Consider the following 26,454-nt stretch of genomic DNA (forward strand, 5'->3'; position numbering starts at 1 on the left):
TAAAATTCACAATGCGCCTTCCATCCACACGCCTGAGTTACCTGTGAGTCCATTCCTTGTTTATTCAGATGTGCGGCGTTACTGATAATATTTTTCAATTACTGTTTGAACTTGCAAACTTCTGAGAGTGTAACTTCCGGCTGTGAATATCTGAGCTCGCTAATTGTATCTTTTCAACCCTTCAGGTGTCTTCAGCTGCTGGCATTCTGCTTCCAAGCTCAGGTCGGTGTCTTTATTTAATGTTTCTTTGTATTTATTTGTTTGTTTTTGTTTTCGGAAGAAAATAATGTAAATATTGATCGCTTGTCTCTCTCTAAGAAATGTTGACAAACTGATAGGGAAGTATTTTTTTAAACTGCAGCTGTCCCCGAGGAAACGTTTGTCTCTGTTGCCAGGATTTGAGGATGGGCTTGGGGTAAACTTTTACAGGAAGGGGGAGATGGAGAAATAACTGGGGCAACACACAACTCAGAGGCTGGGGAAGGGGGAAATGAGAGAGAGAGAGAGTATGAGAGGACAGGGGGAGAACGGGGAAAATATGTGGCAGAAACGGGAATTAAATAGGGATGAAAGAGAGGAGGATAGGGAGATGTGAATTAAAAGTGAAAATGGGGTCGGGTGAAGGGACGCAGAGCGGACAGACCAGGAGTTACCCAGCGGCCGATAGGCACAGGAAAAGACAGATGCGAGGTTAGAAAGTATAGTCTCGGCCTGTCCCACATGTTTATCTCATTAGCGGGCCGCCCTATAAACTGATGGCATTGTGTGAGCTTTGGGACAAGTCCAACTGTAATTGAAGGAATGGCGATGTCAGACCCCCCAACACACTCGGGCAACAAGCGCTCTCAAGCCAGCAACCCCTCTCTGGCTGGGATCAGGCACCTACTGGCCCCAGATCTGGAAACCCAGAGACTAAAATACCTTCAGAAACCAGCAACATCATTCAAATATTTCACCAGGAAAAAGAAAGGTTCCAGAGAGAAAGATTCCATTTTTATTTATTAAACAATTGGCACAACTGAGTCCTCCAATTGAGACAAAACTATTCCAAGAGCGAGGTTCCTGTTCATTGATTAAACTATTTTGATAATAGATATATTTTTTAAAAGTGAAGAATTGAGGAGGAAATATTCTTGGACCGAGGGAAGTTTCCGTGCAGACGGTGCCTCGGTCTGAAGGCGGCTGTCTGGATCTGTGATTGTTTAATGTACACGTGTATTGTATATTGTATTTTCTTTAAAGGTAACCTATCAGTCACCGCCTAATTTTACACAGCACGTAAGGGAGCAGACCAGGCAGACGGACCGGCTCAGCAGGAGGCTAATCCGCACCTACCAACTCTACAGCCGCACCAGCGGGAAACATGTGCAGGTCCTCGGCAAGAAAATCAACGCCAAAGCGGAGGATGGAGATAAGTACGGTAAGAGAGAGAGAGAGAGAGAGAGAGAACATCTGGGTGTGTGTGTATTAGAGTGAGAGAGCGTGAGAGAGAGAGAGTGTGGGTGTGTGTGAGAGAGATAGTGTGGGTGTGAGAGAGTGCGTGTGGATGTGTGAGGGAGAGTGTGTGGGTGTGCGAGAGTGTGAGTGTGAGACAGTATGTGTGTGTGTATGAGAGTGTGGGTGTGAGAGAGTGTGGGTGTGAGAGGTTGGGGGTGAGAGAGTGAGGGTATGTGCATGTAAGAGAATGTGTGGCTGTGTGTGTATTTGTGAGAGAGAAGGTCTGAGAGTGTATCAGTGAGTGAGGGCACAAGTGTGGGAATGTGAAAGTGTGAGTGTGTCAGTGTATGTTAGTGTGTGCGAGGTAGAGTGCTTGTGTGTCAGTGTGTGTGTGAGTGTGTGTGAGAATGAATGCAAGAGCAAGACTGGAGAGAGGGTGGGACACATTGGAGAGTGAGATTGGCGAGAGAGAAGGAAACACGGGGGTTAGAGAGTAAGTGGGTGGGTGGGAGGGAGATTGAATAGAAGGGGCGAGACATTGCAGGGAGAGACTGAGTGAAGTTAAGTGACAATAGGAGAGACTGGGAATGGAGGGAACAGCGCGAATGCACAGAGAGGACACAAAAATAGAGAAATGCTGGAAAATCTCAGCGGTTTGACAGCATCTATGGGGAGAGAATCAGCTCTGGCGAAGGGTCACCCGGACTCGAAACGTTGGCTCTATTCTCTCTCCACAGATGCTGTCAGACCTGCTGAGATTTTCCAGCATTTTCTGTTTTTGTTTCAGATTCCAGCATCCGCAGTATTTTGCGTTTATCTTGAACAGAGAGGAACTGTGTGAGAGCAGGGAGAAACCCGATGGTCAACGAGAAAAGGTAAAGGGAGAGTCTAAGGAGAGAGTGGGTGAGGGATAAATAGCAATGAAGAGTGAAACGGGAGGGGAATCAGTGCCACTGCGAGCGGGAGCGGGGTCCGGGAAGCTGGCAGCCCAGCTGGGGCTCCTGGAGTCCTCCACCTGAGGGGACATTCATCTTGTTTTTGCATTACCTTCAATCCACTCTCTGCTTCTGCATTTAAATGCGCTGGGATTGAAAATCCTCAATCCAGACCTCGGGGGTATCGCAGGAGGGACAATCCGACCCCGCAGAGGGACAGAGGCTGTCCGGATAATGTCCCAGACCCAAAGCCGTTCCCAGAGAGTGAGAGCGTCTCTGTGAAGGGGAAGTTCCCCATTCACTCTTGCTGTTTAATTGCTGCTAACTTTGATCCCCGCGTCCTGCTTGTACCTGAGCCGCAGTTGGATGGAATATGTTAAGGTTTAATCACAGCAGTGGAGCTGGGCTAAATCCATTTAATGTTTTGTTGGGGGCTGGAGCAAGGCGCTCAGACAATCTAATTTCCTTTTGCTGTTGCGCTCACTCTCACTGTTCCCCCAGTGAGGCGGGATCCCTTCTGAATTCACTTGTCTGGTTTTTCCATCCGCCGATTCCTCCCCTGTGTCTCTGGACAATCCACTAAATCAATACTCAGCCCCATTTACTGCCGAACAGATCGATTAATTCGCCCCTCCCCTCAATTCATGGCTGTTTTCTCCCTTTATTTAATTACAAGGATTACTCCCTCCCCGGGACAACACTGCAGCTTCCACCCATCTCCAACTTTCGGCAAGGCGATGGCTTTTCCAGATGGTTCTGGTGGACTGGCTGGAGGTTTCATGTGGTTGTTTCGTTTGGTTGTGGTGATTAGTTGAGGGAAGTTGTGCTGGTTAATTTGGTTGTGCTGGTTGGTTTGGTTGTGGTGATTATTTGGTTGGTTGTAGTGATTAGCTGAGGGAAGTGGTGGTTAATGTTGGTAATTATTTGTAGCATTGCTTCCACTGATTAGTCTCAGCGATTGATTAATTGTGTGGGTTGGTTCTGGTGTCGGGCAGTGGTGATCTAACATAACCAAACAACAGCCACAGGCCCCGGATTCAATAAATACATGGCTGAACTTTTACACCAGCTTCATTTTCCAGCCCTACCTCACCTCCTTCGATTACCTTCGACCTGGAGGATCTATCGCTTTCAGATTTGAATATACTCAAAGACTGAGAATCCACAGATCTGTGGCGTAGAGAATTCCAGCTCTCCGAGTGAAGAAATTCCTGTGCAGCTTGTTCCCAAATGGCTACCCCCTTATCCTGAGCCAATAACTCCTAGTTCTAGACTCTGCATCCAGGGGGAAACAGTCTTTCAGCATCTGTCCTGAAAAGCTATCTAAGAATGTTATATACTTCAATGAGATCAACTCTTATTCATCTAAGCTCCAGAAAATAAAGGGTTTTCTATTCAATTTTTCCACATCTCCAGGAATGAGCCCATGAACCTTTGTTGTAGCCCCTTCTAAGGCAAGTACCTCAGTAAGGAGACCACAACTATTCACTTTGCTCCAGGTGCAATCTCACCAATACCCAGATCAGTTGCAGCTAGATTTCCTTCCTCCTACTCAAACTCCTTTGCATTAAAGGTGATCATAGCCTTTGTCTTCCTAATTGCTTGCCATACCTGCATGTTGAATTTCTGTGACACTCAAATCCCTCTAAATACTGAAGTCTCCCAGTATTTTTTTTGCCTTTTCCATTCTTGTTACCAAATGGGAGCATTCCACACTGCTCCATCAGCCACCTTGATGCCCATTTAACTGATCCATATCGTTTTGCAGACTCTTTCTATCCTAGCTTATTTCCCAACCTCAGCCTGATTATGGTCAGTGGCCCTGGTGCTGATTTTGGTCACAGTTAAGGTGATTTTTTTGCGGTGATTGGTGCTGTGAAGATCCTGAGTTCCCAGGAAAAGATCTCAGCTTCATATCTGCCGATGTGTAACCCTGACAAAATGTAGATTGTTCTTGATCAGAAATTAAGAAAGATTTATGCAAATCAAAGCTGATCCTATTGGATAAGCCCCTGTCTGCTCAGTAAGGGAGCCCATACTCCACCAAGCCCACGGGGAGATCTTTCGATGACCCCCTGTGGTCTTTGTGGCCATCAGAACAGATAATAACTCCATTCTTAGTACTGTATTCCACTTTCAAGTACAACGATTCAGGTGTGCAAGCACACAAAAGTGGCTATCCCACATTTCAGACTGACAGTGGAACACAAAGGCAGCATTTACACTGAAACCATAGCACAGTGGCTTCCCTTCACAGCGGTGCTCAGTTGCAATGTAGATCCAGGTGTACTGCTGAACCTCACTCCAGAGTGAAACAGAGTGGGACTTTGCCAAATCACTTCTCACAAAAGTTATGGTTATTGTGTGAATGCAGCCTAAAGTCATGTGGCGTAAGGTCCCACTTGGGCTGTCTTACATCAGGTTGATCTGTAACTCAGTGTAGAGTTCCCAGGAAGAGGACAACATTAAACTGTATACACACGGTGAAATATTTCTAGAATTATTAAATCACTTGATTTCTGACAATGAAAGCTTGGCAAATAGATTGCATTCTTTTATGGTTTACTTTACCTGGGGGTAGGCACCTAGCAGTACAACTCCAGCCTGCCAGCTATTTTTAGCTCTCCACAAATAGCAGGTAATGGGTAGGAGCATGTGTGAGGAAGGTATGAGTGTCTAAGAGAATGTCTGAGTGTATTTGTGTGATTGGTTGAATATGTGTCAGTGTATATGTGTTGCAAGTGCTTGTGTGTGTGAAATCACAAGGTTGCAAGTAATTTCAGATTAAGAAGTCAATCAGCACATCTTACATCATCTAGACAGATTTAAAAAATTACATTCTCCATCACCTTAGCTAACTGTCTCTTAAATGAGGTGAAAGTTTTCATGACCACTAACTTTACTTGGATGGTCAGCCAAATTATTTATCACTCTACATTTAAAAGCTTTGTGGCAGCACAGTGGTTAGCACTGCTGCCTCACTGTGTCAGGGACCCGGGTTCAATTCCTGGCTTGGGTCACTGTCTGTGCAGAGTTTGCACATTCTCCCCATGTCAGGGCGGGTTTCCTCCGGATGCTCCAGTTTCCTCCCACAATCTGAAAGACGTGCTGGTTAGGTGAATGGGCCATGCTAAATTCTCCCTCAGTGTACCCGAATAGGTGCGGAGTGTGGCGACTAGGGGACTACCTCAGTAACTTCATTGCAGTGTTAATGTAAGCCCTAACTTGTGACACTAATAAATAAACTTTAAACAGTACTGGCCCTCTGACAGTGCAGCACTCCCTCACTGCTGACTCTCTGCGGGGGGGAGGGGGGAGCGGTCAGGATCATCCGCAGAATTCCCAGCATCTGGTTTGCCACAGTGTTTATATGGCTAGTCCAGTTCAGTTTCTGGTCAATGCTAAACCCTTAGAAGTAGATAGTGGGGGATTCAGCAATGATGATGCCATTGAATGTCAGGGAGACGTTTATATTCTTTCTTAGACCATAAGACATAGGAACAGAAGTAGGCCATTTAATTTCCTTTTGCTGTTCCACGCATTGTCACTATTCTCCCAGAGAGGTGGGATCCCTCCTGAATCCACTTGTCTGGTTTTTCCATCCATTATTCCATTCCTTTTGAAATAAATATCAACATTCCATTTGCCTTCCCAATTACCCACTGAACTTGCGTGCTGGCATGATTTATGCACAAAAACCCCCAAATCCCTCTGTGCTGCAGCTTTCTGCAGTCTTTCTCCATTGAAATTAACAGAGTTGTCGTGATGGGAGATTTTAATTTCCCAAACATAGATTGGAATATCCCTAGGGCTAGGGGTTTGGATGGAGAGGAGTTTGTTAGGTGTGTCCAGGAGAATTTCCTGACACAGTATGTGGATAAGCCTACTAGAGGAGAGGCTGTACTTGATCTGGTGCTGGCTAATGAACCTGGACAGGTGGAGGATCTCTCGGTGGGTGAGCATCTTGGGGATAGCGATCATAATTCTATCTCCTTCACGATAGCATTGGAAAGAGATAGGATCAGGCAGGCTAGGAAAGTGTTTCTCTGGAGTAAAGGGAAATACAGTGTCATCAGGGAGGAAATTAGATGGGTAAATTGGAAGGAGGCATTCTTGGGGGAAAAGTACCGAAGGAAAGTGGAGGATTTTCAAGGAATGTTTGTCTGGAGCTCTGCATGACAACGTTCCGATGAGACAGGGGGTTGTTGGTAGGGTACGGGAACCGTGGTGCACGAAGGTTGTGATGAACCTGGTGAATAAGAAAAGAGAGGCGTACAGAAGGTTCAGAGAGCTAGGAGGTGTTAAGGATTTAGAGGAGTACACGGGATGTAGGAAGGAGCTTAAGAAGGAAATTAGGAGAGCGAGAAGGGGTCATGAGAAGGCCTTGGCGGGTAAGATTAAGGAGAATCCCAAGGCTTTCTACAAATATGTCAAGAGTAAAAGGATGAGATGTGAAGGCATAGGACCCTTAAAAGGTGAAGGGGGAAAAGTTTGTGCGGAACCGTTAGAAATGGCGGAGCTGCTTAATGAATACTTTACCTCGGTATTCACGGTGGAAAGGGATCTGGGTGGTTGTACTGCTGGTTTGCGGTGGACAGAAAGGATCGAGCATGTGGACATAAAGAAAGAGGATGTGTTGGAACTATTGAATGGCATCAAGGTTGGTAAGTCGCCGGGACCGGATGGGATGTACCCCAGGTTACTGTGGGAGGCGAGGGAGGAGATTGTGGAGCCTTTGGCGATGATCTTTGCATCGTCGATGGAGACGGGAGAGGTTCCGGAGGATTGGAGGATTGCAGATGTGGTCCCTATATTCAAGAAAGGGAACAGGGACAGCCCGGGAAATTACCGACCGGTGAGTCTAACCTCAGTGGTTGGTAAGTTGATGGAGAGGATCCTGAGAGACAGGATTTATGATCATCTAGAGAAGTTTAGTATGATCAAAAGTAGTCAGCACGGCTTTGTCAAGGGCAGGTCGTGCCTTACGAGCCTGGTTGAGTTCTTTGAAAATGTGACCAAACACATTGACGAAGGAAGAGCGGTGGATGTGGTCTATATGGACTTCAGCAAGGCGTTTGATAAGGTCCCCCATGCAAGACTTCTTGAGAAAGTGAGAGGGCATGGGATCCAAGGGGCTGTTGCCTTGTGGATCCAGAACTGGCTTGCCTGCAGAAGGCAGAGAGTGGCTGTGGAGGGGTCTTTCTCTGCATGGAGGTCAGTGACCAGTGGAGTGCCCCAGGGATCTGTTCTGGGACCCTTGCTGTTTGTCATTTTCATAAATGACCTGGATGAGGAAGTGGAGGGATGGGTTGGTAAGTTTGCTGACGACACCAAGGTAGGTGGTGTTGTGGATAGTTTGGAGGGATGTCAGAAGTTGCAGCGAGACATAGATAGAATGCAAGACTGGGCGGAGAAGTGGCAGATGGACTTCAACCCGGATAAGTGTGTGGTGATCCATTTTGGCAGATCCAATGGGATGAAGCAGCAGTATAATATGAAGGGTACCATTCTTAGCAGTGTAGAGGATCAGAAGGACCTTGGGGTCCGGGTCCATAGGACTCTTAAATCGGCCTCGCAGGTGGAGGATGCGGTCAAGAAGGCGTACGGCGTACTGGCCTTCATTAATCGAGGGATTGAGTTTAGGAGTCGGGAGATAATGCTGCAGCTTTATAGGACCCTGGTTAGACCCCACTTGGAGTACTGCGCGCAGTTCTGGTCACCTCATTACAGGAAAGATGTTGAAGCCATTGAAAGGGTGCAGAGGAGATTTACAAGGATGTTGCCTGGATTGGGGGGCATGCCTTATGAGGATAGGTTGAGGGAGCTTGGTCTCTTCTCCCTGGAGAGACGAAGGATGAGAGGTGACCTGATAGAGGTTTACAAGATGTTGAGAGGTCTGGATAGGGTAGACTCTCAGAGGCTATTTCCAAGGGCTGAAATGGTTGCTACGAGAGGACACAGGTTTAAGGTGCTGGGGGGTAGGTACAGAGGAGATGTCAGGTGTACGTTTTTCACTCAGAGGGTGGTGGGCGAGTGGAATCGGCTGACGTCGGTGGTGGTGGAGGCAAACTCGTTGGGGTCTTTTAAGAGACTTCTGGATGAGTGCATGGGATTTAATGGGATTGAGGGCTATAGATAGGCCTAGAGGTGGGGATGTGATCGGCGCAACTTGTGGGCCGAAGGGCCTGTTTGTGCTGTGGCTTTCTATGTTCTATGTTCTATGAAATAATATTCAGCTCCTTTATTCTTCCTACCAAAGTGCAGAACTTCACATTTTTCTACATTATATTCCATCTGCCAAGTTCTTGCCCACTCACCTAACCTGTCTATATCCCTCTGTAGACCCTGTGTGTCATCCTCACCACCTGCTTTCCTAGCTATTTTTGTGACATCCACAAACTTGGCAATAGTACATTCACTTTCCTCGCCCAAGTCATTAATATATGTTGTAAATAATTGTGTCCTCCAGCACTGATCCCTGTGGCACTCCACTAGTTACAGGTTGCCACCCTGAAAATGCACCTCTTATCCAACTCTCTGTCTTCTATCAGTTAGCCAATCCTCTATCCACGCTAATATACTACCCCCAACACCATATTCTCTTATCTTAGTAATACTTTTGGAAATCCAAGTATATTACATCAACTGGTTCCCCTTTATCTATCCTGCTCATTCCCACCTCAAAGAATTCTCATAAATTTGCCAGTCATGATTTCCCTTCATGAAGCCACGCTGACTCTGTTTGGTTATATTATGTATTTCTAAATGCTCTGCTTGTTACATCTTTATAATGGACTTTTGCTGCAGTTGGTCATTGCCTGGCACTTGTGTGGGATGCATGTTGCCTGTGACTTTATCTGTCCAAGTCCAGATGTTGTCCAGGTCTTTGGGAAGCGAAATACCTTTTTGCAAAAGAAACTCCACACTGCCTATGCTAATAAACAATGATTAGAAATTGGCATATCTAAAGCTTGGTCTCAAACTGAAGTCCACACATCCTAATCTGAGATTTAACCTGAGACCTTTTATGGGTTGTACAATGCAGGCCAGCCTTACAACCCAGGAAACTGTGGTCAAAAGCAAGCAAGTGAGTGAGCTCCCCACATGTTCCTGCTTTTCCTATGATCTGTTCATTCTGTCCCAACTCGCTTCCTGGGTTCCTGCTTCCTCCGTGTGTTTTTTTCTCCCCCATCCTCCTGCCCTCCCCCACACTCCAGCCCTCCCCACAGCCATGCCCTCCCCATGCCCCTGCCTTCCCCCTTGCCCCTGCCCTCCCCATGCTCCAGAAGCAACTTCACCTTACATCTGAATATATAGTATTGCACCATATGTTGCATGTAAGCACTGCCTAATATATGAAGTGCCAGCTGTACCAACCTAGAGTGAGAAGGTTGTGGGCTTCAGCCTGACCCTTGGACTAGGACAAGTAACCTTGGTTGACACACCAGTATAGTACTGAGAAATGCTGCATCTAAAAATGAAACATTAAGCTCCATCTCCATTCTCAGCTGGGTGTAAAAGATCCCATGGCATTTTGTGAAGGAGAGCTGGGAAGTTCTCCCTTGACCAAAATTTATCTCTCGATTACAATGACTGAAACTGCATAATTAGTCATTGTTGTTTCTGGGATCCGATTGAGCAGGAATTGGCTTCATTCCCTACATCACATCACAATTCAAAAGGAACTTCATTTGCCTTGAAACAATTTGGGATGTTCTGAGGTTGTGAAAGGGTCTGGAGAGATGGCAATTCTCGGGTGAAGCTTAATGCCAGGTTTCTCCTGCCTTTGAATCTTTCTCTCAGGCTGTAGTGTTAGCTGGAGCTCTGTACCCTGGAGAGTCAAGCACATAGGATCCCTACAGTGCAGCAGGAGACCATTCAACCCATCGAGCCTGCAACAACAACTATCCCACCCAGGCCCTATCCCCATAACACCTTGCATTTTACCTTGATAACCTCCCTGACACTAAGGGGTAATTTAGCATGGCCAATCCACCTAACCGGCACATTTTTGGCATGTGGGAGGAAACCGGAGCACCCGGAGGAAACCCACGCAGACATGGGGAGAACGTGCAAACTCCACACAGACAGTGACCCAAGGCTGGAATTGAACCCGGGTTCCAGGCGCTGTGAGGCAGCAGTGCTAATCACTGTGCCACCGTGCTGCTAGAACACACATGAAGCTGTGACATAGTTGTTCCCTACCTGCTGACATTCCAGTATAATATCTCCAACACCAGGATTTTACACCCCGTCACGGCATGTTTCCACCCCCGTGGATGCAGCAGACCATTTAAATTACCACTTACTTCAGTGGGACCGTAATATCCTGCTGGGTGGTGAGGTTATAAAATCCTTACCCAAGTCTCTCTGCCTCTGGATAGGGACAAGTGGGGTGGTTGGAGGCGGTCCTTGCTACAGCTGGCCCAAGCTGTGTCCTTTTTTTGTTCTTAATGTAAGAAACATCAGTAATAGGAGCAGGAGTAGGCTAGTTGGTCCCTCGGGCCTGCTCTGCCATTCATTAAGATCATGGCTAATTTGATTGTGGCCTTAACTCCACTTTCCTCCCTGCCCCCTATAATATTTGATTCCCTTGTTAATCGAAATCCTGTCTAACTCAGCCTTGAATATATTTAATAACCCAGCCTCCATTGCTGTCTGTGGAAAAGAATTCCAAACACTAACTACTCTCTGAGGAAAGAAATTCCTCTTCAGCTCTGCTACTATTGAGAGACCCCTTATCTTAGAAATCTTAGAAACCCTACAGCACAGAAAGAGGCCATTCGGCCCATCGAGTCTGCACCGACCACAATCCCACCCAGACCCTACCCCCATATCCCTACATATTTTACCCACTAATCCCTCTAACCTACGCATCCCAGGACACTAAGGGCAATTTTAGCATGACCAGTCAACCTAACCCGCACATCTTTGGAAAAATTGAGATATGATTCGCGCCAGCATATGTCCGCTGTGAATCTCACCAGTTTTTTCACCCAAATTGACACTTGGTAATTTTTTGGTAAAGTTCCTCTCAGTATGATGAACATAAATGCAGCACTTATCCTAAGGACTTAGTAGAGTATAAGAAGTAAACATGCAATTAGGACTTAGAATTCTAGGCTGTTGCACTTTGAGTGTTTTCAATTTATGAATCCATCAGATTTCAACAATGTCCAGAGCTGACAAAGCTGTGTGCTATTTCTGTTTTGGGCCCCATAATTTGTTTCAATGTAGTATGAGAAACTTGGGTAGTATTTTATTTATGTAAATTTGTGTGTATGAAATTTAGTATGTTCTTCATTTTCAAAAACTTATTTTGAAACACATCTTGATTCCCCATGAAGGAAACATCCTCTCATTATCTACCCTGTCAAGCCATTTCAGAATCCATAAGTTTCAATAAGATCACATCTCATTCTTCTAATCTACAATGAGTGTGAGCCCAACTTGATCAACCTTTCCTCATAAGACAAACTCCTCATTCCAGGCACAAAGACCAGAAAACACTGGAAAATCTCAGCAGGTCTGACAGCATCTGTGGAGAGAGAATAGAGCCAATTTAAATCATCCAGACTCAAAATGTTAGTTCTGTTCTCTCCACAGATGCTGTCAGACCTGCTGAGATTTTCCAGCATTTTCTGGTTTTGTTTCAGATTCCAGCATCTGTGGTAATTTGCTTTTATTCTCACCCCAAGAATCAGAAAGTGAACTTTCTCTGAACTGCTTTCAATGCAAGTATGTCTCTCCTTAAGGTGACCAAAGTTGTATGTAGTACTCTAGGTGTCACCAATGTCCTGTGCAGTTGTAGCAAGTCTTTGCTACTTTTATACTCCAAACCCCCTTGCAATAAAGGCCAACATTTTATTTGCCTTCTTTGCAAGCTGACTTTTTGGGATTCATGTATAAGGACACCCAGGTCCTTCTGTACCACAGCATTCTGAAGATATGAAGATATCTTTAATATACCCCAAAAATAGAGCCGGAACTTTCCGGCTGTTCATGCTGGTGGGATCTTCCAGCCCCGCTGATAGTGCACTCCCACCATGCATTTCCCAGTAATGAGGGGCGCATTCTACAGGAAACCCCATTGACAACAGTGGCACCAGAAGATCCCGCTGCCGGCCAATTGAAATCACCTAGAAGAAAGGAGGAACTTTCTATCATATTGTGCCTTTCTCGACTTCCCAAAGCAATTCACAGTCAATGAAGTACTTTTGAAGTGTAGCTCCTTTTCTAATGTAGAAAACACAGCAGCCAGTTTGCAGACAAAGAGCACTGACAAACAGCAATATCATAAAGATCACATCAGCAGTTTCAGTGAGGTTGGTTGAGGGGTCAGCACTGACCAGGGCACTCGGGAGAACTCCCCTGCTCTTATTCAAATATTGCCATGGCAACTTTTACACCCATCTGAGAGAGCTGACAGAACCCTGGTTTCACAACTCTTCAGAGAGACGGCACCTCTAACAGTGCAGCACTCCCTCTGTATTGCGCTGCAAGTGCCAGCCCAGAATGATGTGCTCCAGTCTTTGGAGTAGTGCTTAAAGACACAACCTTCTGGTTCAGAAACAAGAGTACTAACCATTGAGGCAAGGCTGACACCTTAGCAATTGTTGACACAACTGCTGGTGTCACCACACAGCCTGTTGTCTATTGTGACTGGTAATTCAATGTTTCTCCAGTGAGTTGTAGTAAAGGCACTAACTCTGGGTCATACAAATCAAGAAAATGCTTGATTAAAAACAGGAGAGAGAAAGTTAATTTTTCAGTTCAATGAGAAGTCTCTACATGTTCCTCCTTTCATGTTGCTGAGCATTTGCAGCACCTCTGTTTTTGTTTCAGCGTTGCAATAGTTTGTTTTAGAATACCCTAGCTTAGGTCATCAGTTTGTGCTGTGTGAGTTGATGTCAGATGGAGCGTGTGTTTGGACATCAGGTAAGGCCAGGATCTGCCCCGCTGTTAAGCAGTCAGCAATAAATCACACGCAGGTAACAAACAGCGACGACCACCTACGGTGCCCCAACAAGTCATTCAACTGCTTCAGGAGGGGGTGGACTTTGAAGCAATCCGAAATCTGAACAATTCATTGGCAAGCTCCACATGTGGAGCTTAACATTGGGTGGGGTGAATTTAAGGACATGGTTCGGACTGAAGATTTTGCCCTAAGTGTCCTGGCCAATACTTATCCCTAAACCAACATCACTAATTCAGATAATCTGGCCTTTTTCTTCCTGCTGAGTGCAAAATTGATTGAGGTGCCTCCCATATTAGGGCAGTCACAATATTTCAAAAGTACATCATTGGTGTAATGCACTTTGGGATAACCTGAGGCTGTGAAAGATGCTATATAAATTTAAGGAAATATTTCCTTTCCATGCGTGGGTTAGGTGAATTGGCCATGCTAAATTGACCCTAGTGTCAGGGGAATTAGCAGGGTAAATGTGTGTGGTTACGGGAATAGGGCCTGGGTGGGATTGTGGTCGGTACGCACTCGATGGGCCAAATGGCCTCCTTCTGCACTGTAAGGATTCTATGATTTAATAAGTTAATACTGTACTTCTAGGTAACACATGGTTGCTGGCTGTGTGGTGTTCCTGAGACCTGCTCTGATGTATTGCTGCGGTGGTGTTCAAATGGTTTCACCCAAGTCTTGGCAATATCATTCTCAAAGAGGAGACAACTTGTTGCTAGTTGTGTATTTATTTCTTATTTTCTGCTTGCCTTGCCTCGAAGGGATTGGTTTGTTTTGGTGCTCTTGGCACAAGCAACGTGGGGTACATGGAACTTAATGAGAACATGGATTTAAAATTTACAAAAGAAACAAGGGTAGAACAAAGAACAAAGAAAATTACAGCACAGGAACAGGCCCTTTGGCCCTCCAAGCCTGCACCGACCATGCTGCCTGACTTAACTAAAATCCTCTACCCTTCCGGGGACCATATCCTTCTATTCCCATCCTATTCATGTACTTGTCAAGACGCTCCTTAAAAGTCACTACCGTATCCGCTTCTACTACCTCCCCCGGCAATGAATTCCAGGCACCCACTACTCTCTGTGTAAAAGATTTGCCTCGTACATCTCCTTTAAACCTTGCCCCTCGCACCTTAAACCTATGCCCCCTAGTAATTGACTCTTCCACCCTGGGAAAAAGCTTCTGACTATCCACTCTGTCCATGCCTCTCATAATCTTGTAGACTTCTATCAGGTCTCCCCTCAACCTCCGTCGCTCCAGTGAGAACAAACCAAGTTTCTCCAACCTCTCCTCATAGCTAATGCCCTCCATACCAGGCAACATCCTGGTAAATCTTTTCTGTACCCTCTCCAAAGCCTCCACATCCTTCTGGTAGTGTGGCGACCAGAATTGAACACTATATTCCAAGTGTGGCCTAACTAAGGTTCTATAAAGCTGCAACATGACTTGCTTTACCCTTTAGAAGTTTACCCTTTGACTCTTGTCTTTTCTGCCATTCAAGACGATCACGGCTGATCTTCCACCTCAACTCCTCTTCCCTATGTCCATTGATTCCCTTAGTATCCAGATATCTATCAATCTGCATCTTGAATATGCACTATGATGGAGTATCCACAACTCTGAGGTTAAGAATTTTTAAAATCCACAATCCTTTGACTGAAGAAATTTCTCAGAATTTCAGACTCTGAATAGGCAGACCCCTTATTCTGAGACCACAGCCCTTAATTCTAGCTGGCACTCCCAAAGAAAGCACCATCCTAGCATCATCCTGTCAAACTCATTAAGAATTTTATGTGTTTCAATGAAACAATAAGATAAAACGCATGGAAGCCCCACGGGTATGTATTTATGTGGTTGATGAAGATGAGACATTGAGATGTTCCTGGATTGTGCCACCAACACTACTCAGTGTAGTCACACTGTGATCAGCACAGGAATCTGGATTCGGTTCTATGTCAGATTGATGGCTCTAATGGCCAAGTGTGAAATCAGTCTGACAAGTAAATTGCTGGAAACACTTAGTAGATTAAGCACCATCTGTATATAGAATGGGTGTGTTAGATATATGATGGGCCATTTCATTAAAGCACTGAGGTGGGGCCTGAGAAGTAGTTGGATAAATGTAGAGGGAGCTTTACTCTGTATCTAACCCCATGCTGTACCTGTCCTGGGAGTGTTTGATGGGGGACAGTGTAGAGGGTGCTTTACTCTGTATCTAACCCCATGCTGTACCTGTCCTGGGAGTGTTTGATGGGGACAGTGTAGGGGGAGCTTTACTCTGTGTCTAACCCCATGCTGTACCTGTCCTGGAACTGTTTGATGGGGACAGTGTAGAGGGAGCTTTACTCCCTATCTAACCCCGTGCTGTGGCTGTGTTTAATGATAATGATGTTTGTTAGGTGGAATAAGAAAAAAATTCATTCCCAGGACTAACATTGCCCAACTTTATTGAGTGCAGAAATTTTCCCACTTTCTCCTTCCTGATACCTTTGCTGCTGACCTGGCATTGAATTTATCTGGGAGTGTAAAAATCTCACAACATACTGTGCAATAACCAGTGTGATAAATGCTGTGAACGGACTGAATATAAAAATACTGTGCTGATCAAACTCTCACTGCTGCACCCCTTTGTTTCCAATGCAGCCAAACTCATTGTGGAGACAGATACATTTGGCAGCAGAGTCCGCATCAAGGGAGCGGAGTCTGGGTTTTACATCTGTATGAACAAGCGAGGAAAACTGATTGGAAAGGTAAGGGTTAATGTGAGAGTGGCGGAGAAACTTTAAAACCACAATGGTCAGTATTTTGGAAGCTGGAATTGGGGCGCCTGAAAAAAGACAGAATGAGAAATTAGCAAAAATAGGAACGACAAGAGTGATATGTAGCGAAAAGGGCAAAGTCAATGCAGAATCTTAAAATGACAAGTGCAATATATAATCATAATATTAAAGTTTGCAGGTAAATTTCTTGTTCCAATATTTAAATGGAAGCATTGAAGTGATTAAAATAATCAGAAGAAGTAAGTGTTAGTTATTAATTTCAGGGCAAAATAGAGAAAGAGGAGTAGAGAGTGCAGAAAGTTGTGAGTCAGCAGGTTTACAATAATTGGGTGACCAAATGGAGAGGAAGGCAGAGAGAGAGACAGAGAAAAGAGAGGTAAAATAGAAACACAAGCAGAAAAAGTGAAATAGTGAAATAGGAATAGTATTGGATAAAGATAAAATTTAACAGTGAGTAAACAGAAAGGAAAGTTTATCAGCTGAGAAACAAAGAACAGAGAGCGAGAGCCAGATTGTGACAGACAGAGAAACCGTAACGGAGAGAGAAATCGTGAAAAACAGCGAGAGGGGGAAGCAGTGAGAAATGACGTGAGAGCGAGAAACAGTGTGAGAGAGAATTGGCGAGAGAAGGCAAAACTATGAGACAGAGAAACATTGAGAGTGAGAAATAGCGAGTGAGAGGGAAACAGTGCGTAAATGAGAAACGGTCAGAGAGAAAAAAACAGTGGCAGAGGGAGAAACAGTGAGAGAGGAATAAGGAATGTGAGAGTGAGAAACAACAAAAGTGAGAAACAGCAAGAATGTGAAAAAAAATGAGAGAGAGAAAAACAATGAGTGTGTGAGAAACAATAAGCGAGCGAGAACATGCAGGAAATGGTGAGAGTGAGAGAAACGATGAGAGAAAAACAGTGCATGAGAGTGAGAAACAGCGAGCAAGCAAGAAGCTGTGAAAGAGTGTGAAAGTGCATGAGAAACAGTGAGTGAGAAATAGTGAGATCGTGCAAAAGTGAGACAGAAAGAAATAATGAGATAGCAAGAGAACAGGAAGCAGCCAAAGAGTGAGAATCCACAAATGTGAGAAACAGCGAGACTGTGAGTAACAGTGATAGAGTGAGAACCAGCAAGAGGGTGAGCAATTGAGAGAGACTGAGAAACTAAGAGTGAGAAACAATGAGTGTGGAAAACAGCGAGAGAGTTCAAAACAGCAAGAAAATGAGAAAAACTGATATAAAGAAGAACAGTGAGAGAGTGAAGAACAGCAAGAGTGAGTGAGAAACAGTGAGAGTGAAAGAGGAAAAATGAGAGTGAGAAAAAGTGAGAGCGTGAAAACTGAATGAGTGAAAAATGACAAGGGAGCAAGAAACAGTAAGAAAGGAGGAAAATGAGAGTTAGAAACAGTGACTAAAAAATTGAGTGAGAAATCGTGTGAGAAACAGTGGGAGAGAAAACAGTGATTGAGAAATGGTGAAAGAGTGGGAAACGGTAAGGGAATGAGAAATAGTCTGAGAGAGAAATAGTCAGAGACTGCAAAACAGTGCAGGAGTGAGAAACCAAGCAAATGAGAAACAGTGAGAGAGCAAAATAGTGAGTGAGAAAAGGTGAGAAACAGCGAGAGAGCAAGAAAGAGTGCAGAGCGAGAAAGAGTGAGAGCGTGCAAGACCAAGAAACAGCAAGAATGAGAGAGAAACACTGAGCAAGAGAGCAAGAAAGAGTAGGAAAGAGCAAGAGAGTGAGAAACAGCGAGAATGCAAGAAACAGTGAATGAGTTAGAATCAGTGAGAGAGTGAGAAACAGACAGAGTGAGGAACAGCAAGAGAGTGAGAAATAGTAAGAGTGAGAATCAGTGAGCAACCAAAACAGTGACAGAACAAGAAACAGGGAGAAAGAGAAATAGTGAGAAAAGTAAGTGTAAAAATGAGTGAGTGGGAAAATATGAGAGTGAGAAACAGTGAAAGAGTCAGATACAGTAAGAGAGCAAGAAACAGTGAGAGACTGAGAAACAGTAAGAGAATAAGAAACAGTGAGAGAGTAAGCAGCATAGAAACATGGAAAATAGGAGCAGGCATATGCCACTCGGCCATTCAAGGCCCTGTACCATTGCAGCAAGACATCCCTGCTTCTGTACTTGAATCCTCTCGCTATGAAGGCCAACAGACCATTTGTGTTCTTCACCACCTGCTGCATCTGTATGCTTAACTTCAGTGACTGGTGTATGGGGACATCCAGGTCTCATTGCACATTCCCCTCTCTCAGTCTATAGATATTCAAATAATAATCTGTCTCCCTGTTTTTGCTATCAAAGTGGATAACCTCCCATTTATCAACATTATACAGCATCTGCCATACATTTGCCCACTCACTCAACTTGTTCAAATCACACTCCTCACAGCTCATCTTCCCACCCAGCTTTGTATCATCTGCAAATTTGGAGATATTACATTTAGTTTCCTCATCTAAATCATTAATATATACTGTGAATAGCTGGGGTCCTGGCACAAATTCCATGGGTACCTCACTAATCACTGCCTGCCATTTGGAAAAAGACCTGTTTATTCCTACTCTTTGTTTCCTGTCCGCCAATCAGTTTTCTATCCATCTCAGTACACTATCCGCAATCCCATGTGCTTTAATTTTACACACTAATCTTTTTGATGGGACTTCATCAAAAATCTTCTGGAAGTCCAAATAAACCACATCCAGCGGCTCCCCCTCATCAACTCCATTAGTTACATCCTCGAAGAATTCTAGTAGATTTGTCAAGCATCATTTCCTTTTTGTAGATCCATGCTGACTTTCTCCGATCCTGCCACCAAATGCTCTACTATTAAATCCTTTATAATAGCATTTTCCCCACAACTGACATCAGGCTGACTGGTCTACAATTCCCTGTTTTCTCTCGACCTCCCTTTTTAAATAGTGGGATTATATTAGCTACCCTCTAATCTGTAGGAAATGTTCCAGAATCTGCATCCATTATTTCTCAGGCCACTTTCTTAAGTACTCTGGGATATAGATTATCAGGCCCTGGGGATTTATTAGCCATCAATCCCATCAATTTCCCCAACACCATTTCCCTACTAATACTGATTTCTTTCAGATCCTCCCTCTCACTAAACCCTGTGTTCCGCAACATTTCTGGTATGTTATTTGTGTCTCCTTTGTTAGCCAAAGTATGTATTTAGTTGGTCAGCCATTTCTTTGTTCCCCATTATAAATTCCCCTGTTGCTGACTGTAAGGGGAAGACATTTGTCTTCATCAATCTTTTTCTCTTCACATACCTATAGAAACTTCTACAGTAAGTTTTTATGTTCTCTATAGGCTCACCCTTGTACTCTATTGTCTTCTTCTTAATCAATCCCTTCATTCTCCTACTGAATTCTAAACTGCTCCCAATCCTCAGGTCTGCTGTTTTTTTTCTGGCCAATTTGTATGCCCCTTCCTTGGATCTAATACTAGCTCTAATTTTCCTTGTTAGAATCATAGAATTCCTACAGTGCAGAAGTAGGCCATTTAGCCCATCAAGCCTGCACCAACACCAGGCCCTATCCCCTTAACCCCCCCCCCCCCCCCCCTCCCCCGCCACATATTTATCCTTCAAGTCTCCCTGACACTAGGGGGCAATTTAGCATGACCAATCAACCTAACCCTCAGATCTTTGGACTGTGGGAAGAAACTGGAGCAAGCGGAGGAAACCCAAGCAGACACGGGGAGAACGTGCAAACTCCACACAGACAGTGAAGTGACCTGAGGTCGGAATTGAACCTGGACCCTGATGCCGTGAGGCAGTAGGGCTAATCACTGTGCCACCATACCCACCTGTATGACCTCCTTTCCTGTTTTATTTTTGCACCAGACAAGAACGAACAATTGTTGCAGTTCTCCCGTGCGTTCTTTGAATATTTGCCATTGCCTACCCACCATCATCCCTTTAAGTAACCTTCCCCAATCCATCACAGCTAACTTGCAACTCATACCATCATAGTTTCCTTTATTTCGAGTCAGGATCCTAGTTTCAGAATCAACCACATCACTCTCTATCTTGAAGAGTTCTGTCATGTTATGGTGAAAGAGTGAAAAATAGCGAGAGTGAAAGTAATCGAGTGTGAGTGAGAAATGATGGGTGGGATTTTATGGCCTCACTCGTCCTGAAACCATAAAATCCTGCCCAGAGTCAATGAACCTTCCCATGCTCCGCCCCTTGCCTGCTTCAATTCCCATGGGGCGGTAAAATTCTGGCCAGTGAGTCAGAAACAGTGAGAATGCACAACTGAGAGATACTGAGAAACAGTGAGAAACACAGAGTGAATAATAGTGAAATAAACAATAGGAGAGCAAGAAAAACAGAGTGAGAAACAGCAAGAGAGTGAGAAACAGCAAGAGAGTGAGAAACAGCAAGAGAGTGAGAAACAGCAAGAGAGTGAGAAACACAGTGAGTGAGAAGCACAGTGAGTGAGAAGCACAGTGAGTGAGAAGCACAGTGAGTGAGAAACACAGTGAGTGAGAAACACAGTGAGTGAGAAACACAGTGAGTGAGAAACACAGTGAGTGAGAGACACAGTGAGTGAGAGAAATACAGTGAGTGAGAGAAATACAGTGAGTGAGAGAAATACAGTGAGTGAGAGAAATACAGTGAGTGAGAGAAATACAGTGAGTGAGAGAAATACAGTGAGTGAGAGAAATACAGTGAGTGAGAGAAATACAGTGAGTGAGAGAAATACAGTGAGTGAGAGAAATACAGTGAGTGAGAGAAATACAGTGAGTGAGAGAAATACAGTGAGTGAGAGAAATACAGTGAGTGAGAGAAATACAGTGAGTGAGAGAAATACAGTGAGTGAGAGAAATACAGTGAGTGAGAGAAATATGGTGAGAGACTGAGCCACAATGAGAGAGAGAAACACAGTGGGAGACACAGTGTGAGAGTGAGAAACACAGAGTGAGAATGAGAAACACAGTATGAGAGTGAGAACCACAGTGAGAAAGAGAAACACAATGAGAGAGTGAGAAACACAGTGAGAGAGTGATGAACACAGAGTGAGTAATAGTGAAAGAAACAGTAGGAGTGCAAGAAACCCAGAGTGAGAAACAGTGAGAGAGTGAGAAATAGCAAGAGACTGAGAAATATTGAGTGAAAAACACTGAGTAACGGGGAGAATGCTGGAAACAATGAATGAGCAAGAAACAGTGAGAACGAGAAAGAGTGCAAAACATTGAAACAGCAAGAAATATTGAGAGAAACAGTGAGAAATGGTGTGCGAGAGTGACAGAGTGTGACAATGAGAAAGTGAGAAATAGTGAGTGTGTAACTGAGATAGCAACAGCGAGAGGCTGAGAAACAATGAGAGAGTGAGAAATACTGAGTTCAAGAACCAGTGAGAAACAAACAAGGAGTGAGAAAGGGGGAGCGTGAGAAACACAGAGTAGCAGTGCGAGAGCAAGAAACGCAGCAGAATTTTCTGCTATTGGCGTGAAAACCCCGTGCAGCTCACAAGTTGCATAGCCAGCTTTTCTCGCCACATTTCTCAGCAGTCTGTGCAGAGGATATCTCCCAGCGTGGCCCAAGCCATCACACTGGCAGAATGTGTCCCAATAGAGCCAGCACTGCCCACTCTACAGAGACTGAGGTGCCGCTCTTAATGGGCACCCTACCATGCCATTAACAATATCCACTCCCTACAGGTAAGGGGAACCCCAACACACACACACAGGCAAACTCCCCTTCATGGATAAGGGGAATCCCCCAATGGAGCTCCTCAGTGGAGCCCCCAATACTGCCCACTGGCACCCTGGCACTGCCCTCTCTGGGCTAACAATTTGTCGCTAGCTATATTAAAATGTATTGAAATGAGGTTCTTGCCCGGGGTGGGGAGAATCGGAAAATTACATCTCACCGGCATGATTCCCATTTTCCGAATCTCTCAAGATTTTGGCTCATGTCGTTTGCACTTGCGGAAAATGTGGGCACAAAATCATGGCAACAGAGTGAGAAACATTGAGAGCAAGAAACTGTGAGAGAGTGAGAAACAGTGAGAGAGTGAAAAACACAGTGAGAGAGTGAGAAAGTGAGTAACACAGAGTGTGAGAAACACTGAGAGAGAAACACAGTGAGAGAGTGAGAAACACAGTGAGAGAGTGAGAAACACAGTAAGGGAGTGAGAAACACAGTGAATGAGAAACACAGTGGGAGTGAGAAACACAGTGGGAGTGAGAAACGCAATGAGAGAGTGAGAAACGCAATGAGAGAGTGAGAAACACAATGAGTGAGAAACATGGTGAGAGAGTGAGAAACGCAGTGAGAGAGTGAGAAACGCAGTGAGAGTGAGAAATACAGTGAGAGTGGGACACACAGTGAAAGTGAGACACACAGAGTGAGAAACACAGTGTGAGAGCGAGAAACACAGTGAGAGAGTGAGACACATAGTGAGAGTGAGAAACACGGCGGAAAGGAAAACAATGAGAAATGCAGAGTGAGAAACATGAGTGCGAAACAGTGTGAAGGTGTGTTTCTCACAGTGAGAAAAAGTGACAGGTAGAAACAGAGTCAGTCACAATGGAAAAACAAGAAATAGTGAGCCAGTGAGAAACAGTGAGTGAGAAAGACTGAGAATCCGTAAGAGTGAGAAGCACCGAGTGAGAAAGAGTGAGTGAGGAACACTGAGTCAAAATCATCGAGAGAGAGAGAATCAGCGAGAGAGAAACAGCGAGAGCTACATTGTAAAAAGAGCCTCGGATAAGGGAGAGGGAGAAAGAGAGCGAACTGAGCAGGAGAGAAAGAAAACCAGCAACAGAGCGACAGGAAGGGGCGAGAGAGAAATGAGTGCAGAAAGCAAATTGTCAGAGCAGGTGAGGTGAGGTGGGGAGGAAGGGCGGCGGAGTAAAGGCAAAAGTTGCAGAATGTGGTAAAAAGAGAAAGGTTAAGTTTGAATGAGACGGCTGGAAAAAGGGATGCAGTGTGGGTGCAGGAAGCTCTGACCTTCCTACACCCTGCTGCCTACAGCTTTTATATCGATTCATTGTCCAATCATTAGACTTGTGGAATCGGGCGAATGCTTTTTACCGTCCTCAGAGGGTTAATTACCCCGCTCTGAGGAAGGGGAGGAAGAAAGATTCGTTAGAAAACTAGGGGTAAAATCAGCCGCCTCTCCTCATCCTATCCCCCATCCCAATCTGCACCATCTCAAATCTTGGAACAGAGCAGGTTAGGCAAATCAGACCCTTTACCCCAACAAATATAATATTGCTGTCTTCATGGTTACGGCTGAAAATCTTCCCCCAATTCCCGAGAAATATCTGTTAAAGCGACGTCTATCTAGATAAAGACTCGATGTTAATGCGGTTAGGAATGTCTGTGTGTGACATTCTCGTCACAACATAACATTAATGACCATTTTATATTAGATATTATAATCCCGACAGCTGAACAGATCGAATGAGAGAATAGCTAATATTTGGATATTAAAATAAATAGACGCGATAGTTTTGGGGTGGATTAGATGTTGAGAAGACATGGGAATTGTGTGTCTGATGCTGGGATCTGAAGGTTAATTTAAAGGCTTGTGTTCGCTTGGAGAGAAAACCTGCCGCATTCCCCCCCCCTTCCACTTGTCTAATTCTGTGTCACATCGAATGGCTGAGTGCCGCATCCTGGCAGCTAGGCTGTGACCAACAGCAACACACATACACCCGCTTGCCCCGCCATCTGCTTGTTGAGGAGGTGATATTATTCCTTGTGACAAGTTGTAATTCGCAGCGCCCAGGACTGGGTCCTGCACACTGGCTGGGGGGATGTTCCGCAGATTGGAAACTGATACCTGCTTAACCAGGGGCCGCTGCTGCTACACTTCTCCTGGCTGCGGGATGTTTGTACCTTGCACATCCCTCCCCTGCCATCCTCTCACTCATGTGTCCGGTACTAAGGCAGCAATTCCAAACACAGCGGGGTCACAAACTCCGCGAATTCCGCCTCTTCTTTACAATCATCTTTCTTCTACCATTTCTCTCTGTTTCTAAATTCCCTTTCACTCCCATTTCCTCCACCCTCTTTCCTTCCCTACTTTTAATTTCCCCCTTTCTGTCTCGCTCTATCCTTTCCCGCTCTCTCCCACTCAATCTTTCTATTGTTCCTTTTGCAATCCCTGATGTGTTTTCCCAAGATGTGGAGATGCCGGCGTTGGACTGGGTACCGTGTTTTCCCAAGGCAGTAAGAGTTTTAACAACACCAGGTTAAAGTCCAACAGGTTTATTTGGTAGCCTGCATCTCCACATCATTTTCCCAAAGCAGCAGACAATAGTTTGATCACAACAGTCCACAGTTTGCCTCGCCGATATCAGTCTATTGGGCTTTAAATGTTATTTTAAAAAAGAAAAGTACTTTTCATCTAAATGCAACACCCACAAATTGGAACTGATTCAGTAAGCATGACAAGTTAGTCTGAATGGAACCTTTATTAACTGTCCTGTTTTTTTCTGTGCAGCGAAGCGGGAAAAGCAAGGATTGTGTCTTCACCGAGATTGTGTTGGAGAATAACTACACGGCTCTGCAGAATGCCAAGTACGAGGGATGGTTCATGGCCTTTACCCGGAAAGGGAGACCCAGGAAAGGATCGAAGACCAGGCAGCACCAGAGGGAGGTGCATTTTATGAAGAGATTGCCCAAGGGTCACCTGTCCACCTTGGACACCCACAGACACTTCGAGTTCATCAACTACCCTTTCTCCAGTAGGACTAAACGCACCAGACACTCCAGGCCTCGGTAGAAACAGCCACTGTCCCAACACCATCTCTCTCCAGTAACAATTGCAACAGATAATGGATGAACCCACTCCGTTTTTTTTTTAAAAATGAGAAGCTTTATTTTTCTACTCAACTGCAATTGATGAGACTACAGCCAGCAGGCTCTGGGGATAAGGATTCAGTCAGAAGTAAAGTTAAAATCGTTTTCAGAAAGGGAGAAGGACAAAAGACACACATGGATTCTGTGACAAGAGAAAGAGAAATCCATGAAGATGCCAAACCTGAGCTACTCAATGCTGGGCTGATCAAGTTGAGATGATAGCCTGAGACTGGTATAATGTTGTACATAATCAGTTAGTTAGGTATTGGGGTGGAAGAATAAAAGATGGAAGGTTCATTTTTATTTTTCCATGGTCCTCTTCAAATGCTGCTTTTGGAACTCCTTCACTTGAGAGTTATGTCCTGATGAGGGAATCACCAAGAAATTGACCGAAAAGGGATCTGTGCTACCTGGGTTTTTCCCTTCAATTCTATCCCTGGATGTTGTTACCAATCATTCACTGTCCAACTGTATTTACTGAATCCTAGAAGAGACCCATACAGCAAAGGATTAGAAACTCACCTCTAACTGTCTTGTTAATAATTCTTCATTCGCTTTATTACCTATTTTAGTACAACACTGTATTGTTCCCAAGAAACTGGCATAACACTTTTTGTATTCAGTTTTTTTTGGAGAATTGTGTAAAATAATTTTGAATGATGAAAATATTTATTTAATAACTGTATTAAATTTGTATTAGAATACAGAAAGCAATTTCTGTGTGCTGTCACTGTAACAAAGATAGTGCAGGATGTCAGCACTTGTGTGATGCATTAATGCACCAGCGGTTAGACAGGAAAGTCAAGAGAACACAGGAAAAAAAACAGGGGGGGAAGCCCAGGTAGAGAGGGAGACAAAGAGCAATAGGGACAGAGAGAAGATTAATAAAGTAATGAGAAACTGAATAAAATGAGATAGGCAGAAAGGAAGAACGATAGAAGGAGGTTAAGAAAAGAGAGAGATGGGAAAGGCCATTCATTCCCATGTATTTGTCCCGCTAATCCCTCCAACCTACGCATCCTGGGACACTAAAGGGCAATTTAGCATGGCCAATCAACCTAACCTGCATATCTTTGGACTGTGGGAGGAAACTGGAGCACTCGGAGGAAACCCACACAGATACGGGGAGAGCGTGCAGACTCCACACAGACAGTGACCCAAACCGGGAATCGAAACCAGGTCCCTAGAGCTGTGAGGCAACAGTGCTAACCACTGTGCCACCGTGCCACCGTTTGTTACCTCCATTTGGATAAGTACATGGATGGGAAAGGATTAGAGGGACATGGCCAAACATGGGCATTGGGACTATCTGGGAGGGCACCATGGCTGGCATGGACCAGTTGGGTCGAAGAGCCTGTTTCCATGCTGTACTGATCTATGACTCTATTAAAGTCCATCAATGAGTGACCTCCCCCCATGACATCATAGAAACCTATTGTATTTTGAATAATCTCCTATACTTTCACCTCCACTAGAAGTTTAGTAGATCATTCCAG

The 26,454-nt window shown here is 44.7% G+C and overlaps 1 protein-coding gene across 1 annotated transcript; it reads left to right on the top strand.

Moving 5' to 3' along the window:
- The first annotated feature begins 11 nt into the window (after positions 1–11).
- Positions 12–24,881, top strand: fgf8b (fibroblast growth factor 8b). Its single transcript, XM_078223033.1, has 5 exons — positions 12–43; positions 186–222; positions 1,243–1,420; positions 15,991–16,097; positions 24,600–24,881. The coding sequence occupies exons 1-5, from the start codon at positions 12–14 to the stop codon at positions 24,879–24,881; spliced, it is 636 nt and encodes a 211-aa protein (XP_078079159.1).
- The last annotated feature ends 1,573 nt before the right edge of the window (positions 24,882–26,454 follow it).

Source organism: Mustelus asterias, chromosome 11, assembly GCF_964213995.1.
Source record: "Mustelus asterias chromosome 11, sMusAst1.hap1.1, whole genome shotgun sequence".
Classification (NCBI taxonomy): Eukaryota; Metazoa; Chordata; class Chondrichthyes; order Carcharhiniformes; family Triakidae; genus Mustelus; species Mustelus asterias.

Bases quoted from the DNA above. Each gene is read 5' to 3' on its own strand.
- fgf8b (XM_078223033.1), top strand. From the start codon at position 12: ATGCGCCTTCCATCCACACGCCTGAGTTACCT. The intron at 44-185 runs GTGAGTCCATTC...TCAACCCTTCAG, and splicing joins TCCACACGCCTGAGTTACCT to GTGTCTTCAGCTGCTGGCAT. The intron at 1,421-15,990 runs GTAAGAGAGAGA...TTTCCAATGCAG, and splicing joins GGAGGATGGAGATAAGTACG to CCAAACTCATTGTGGAGACA.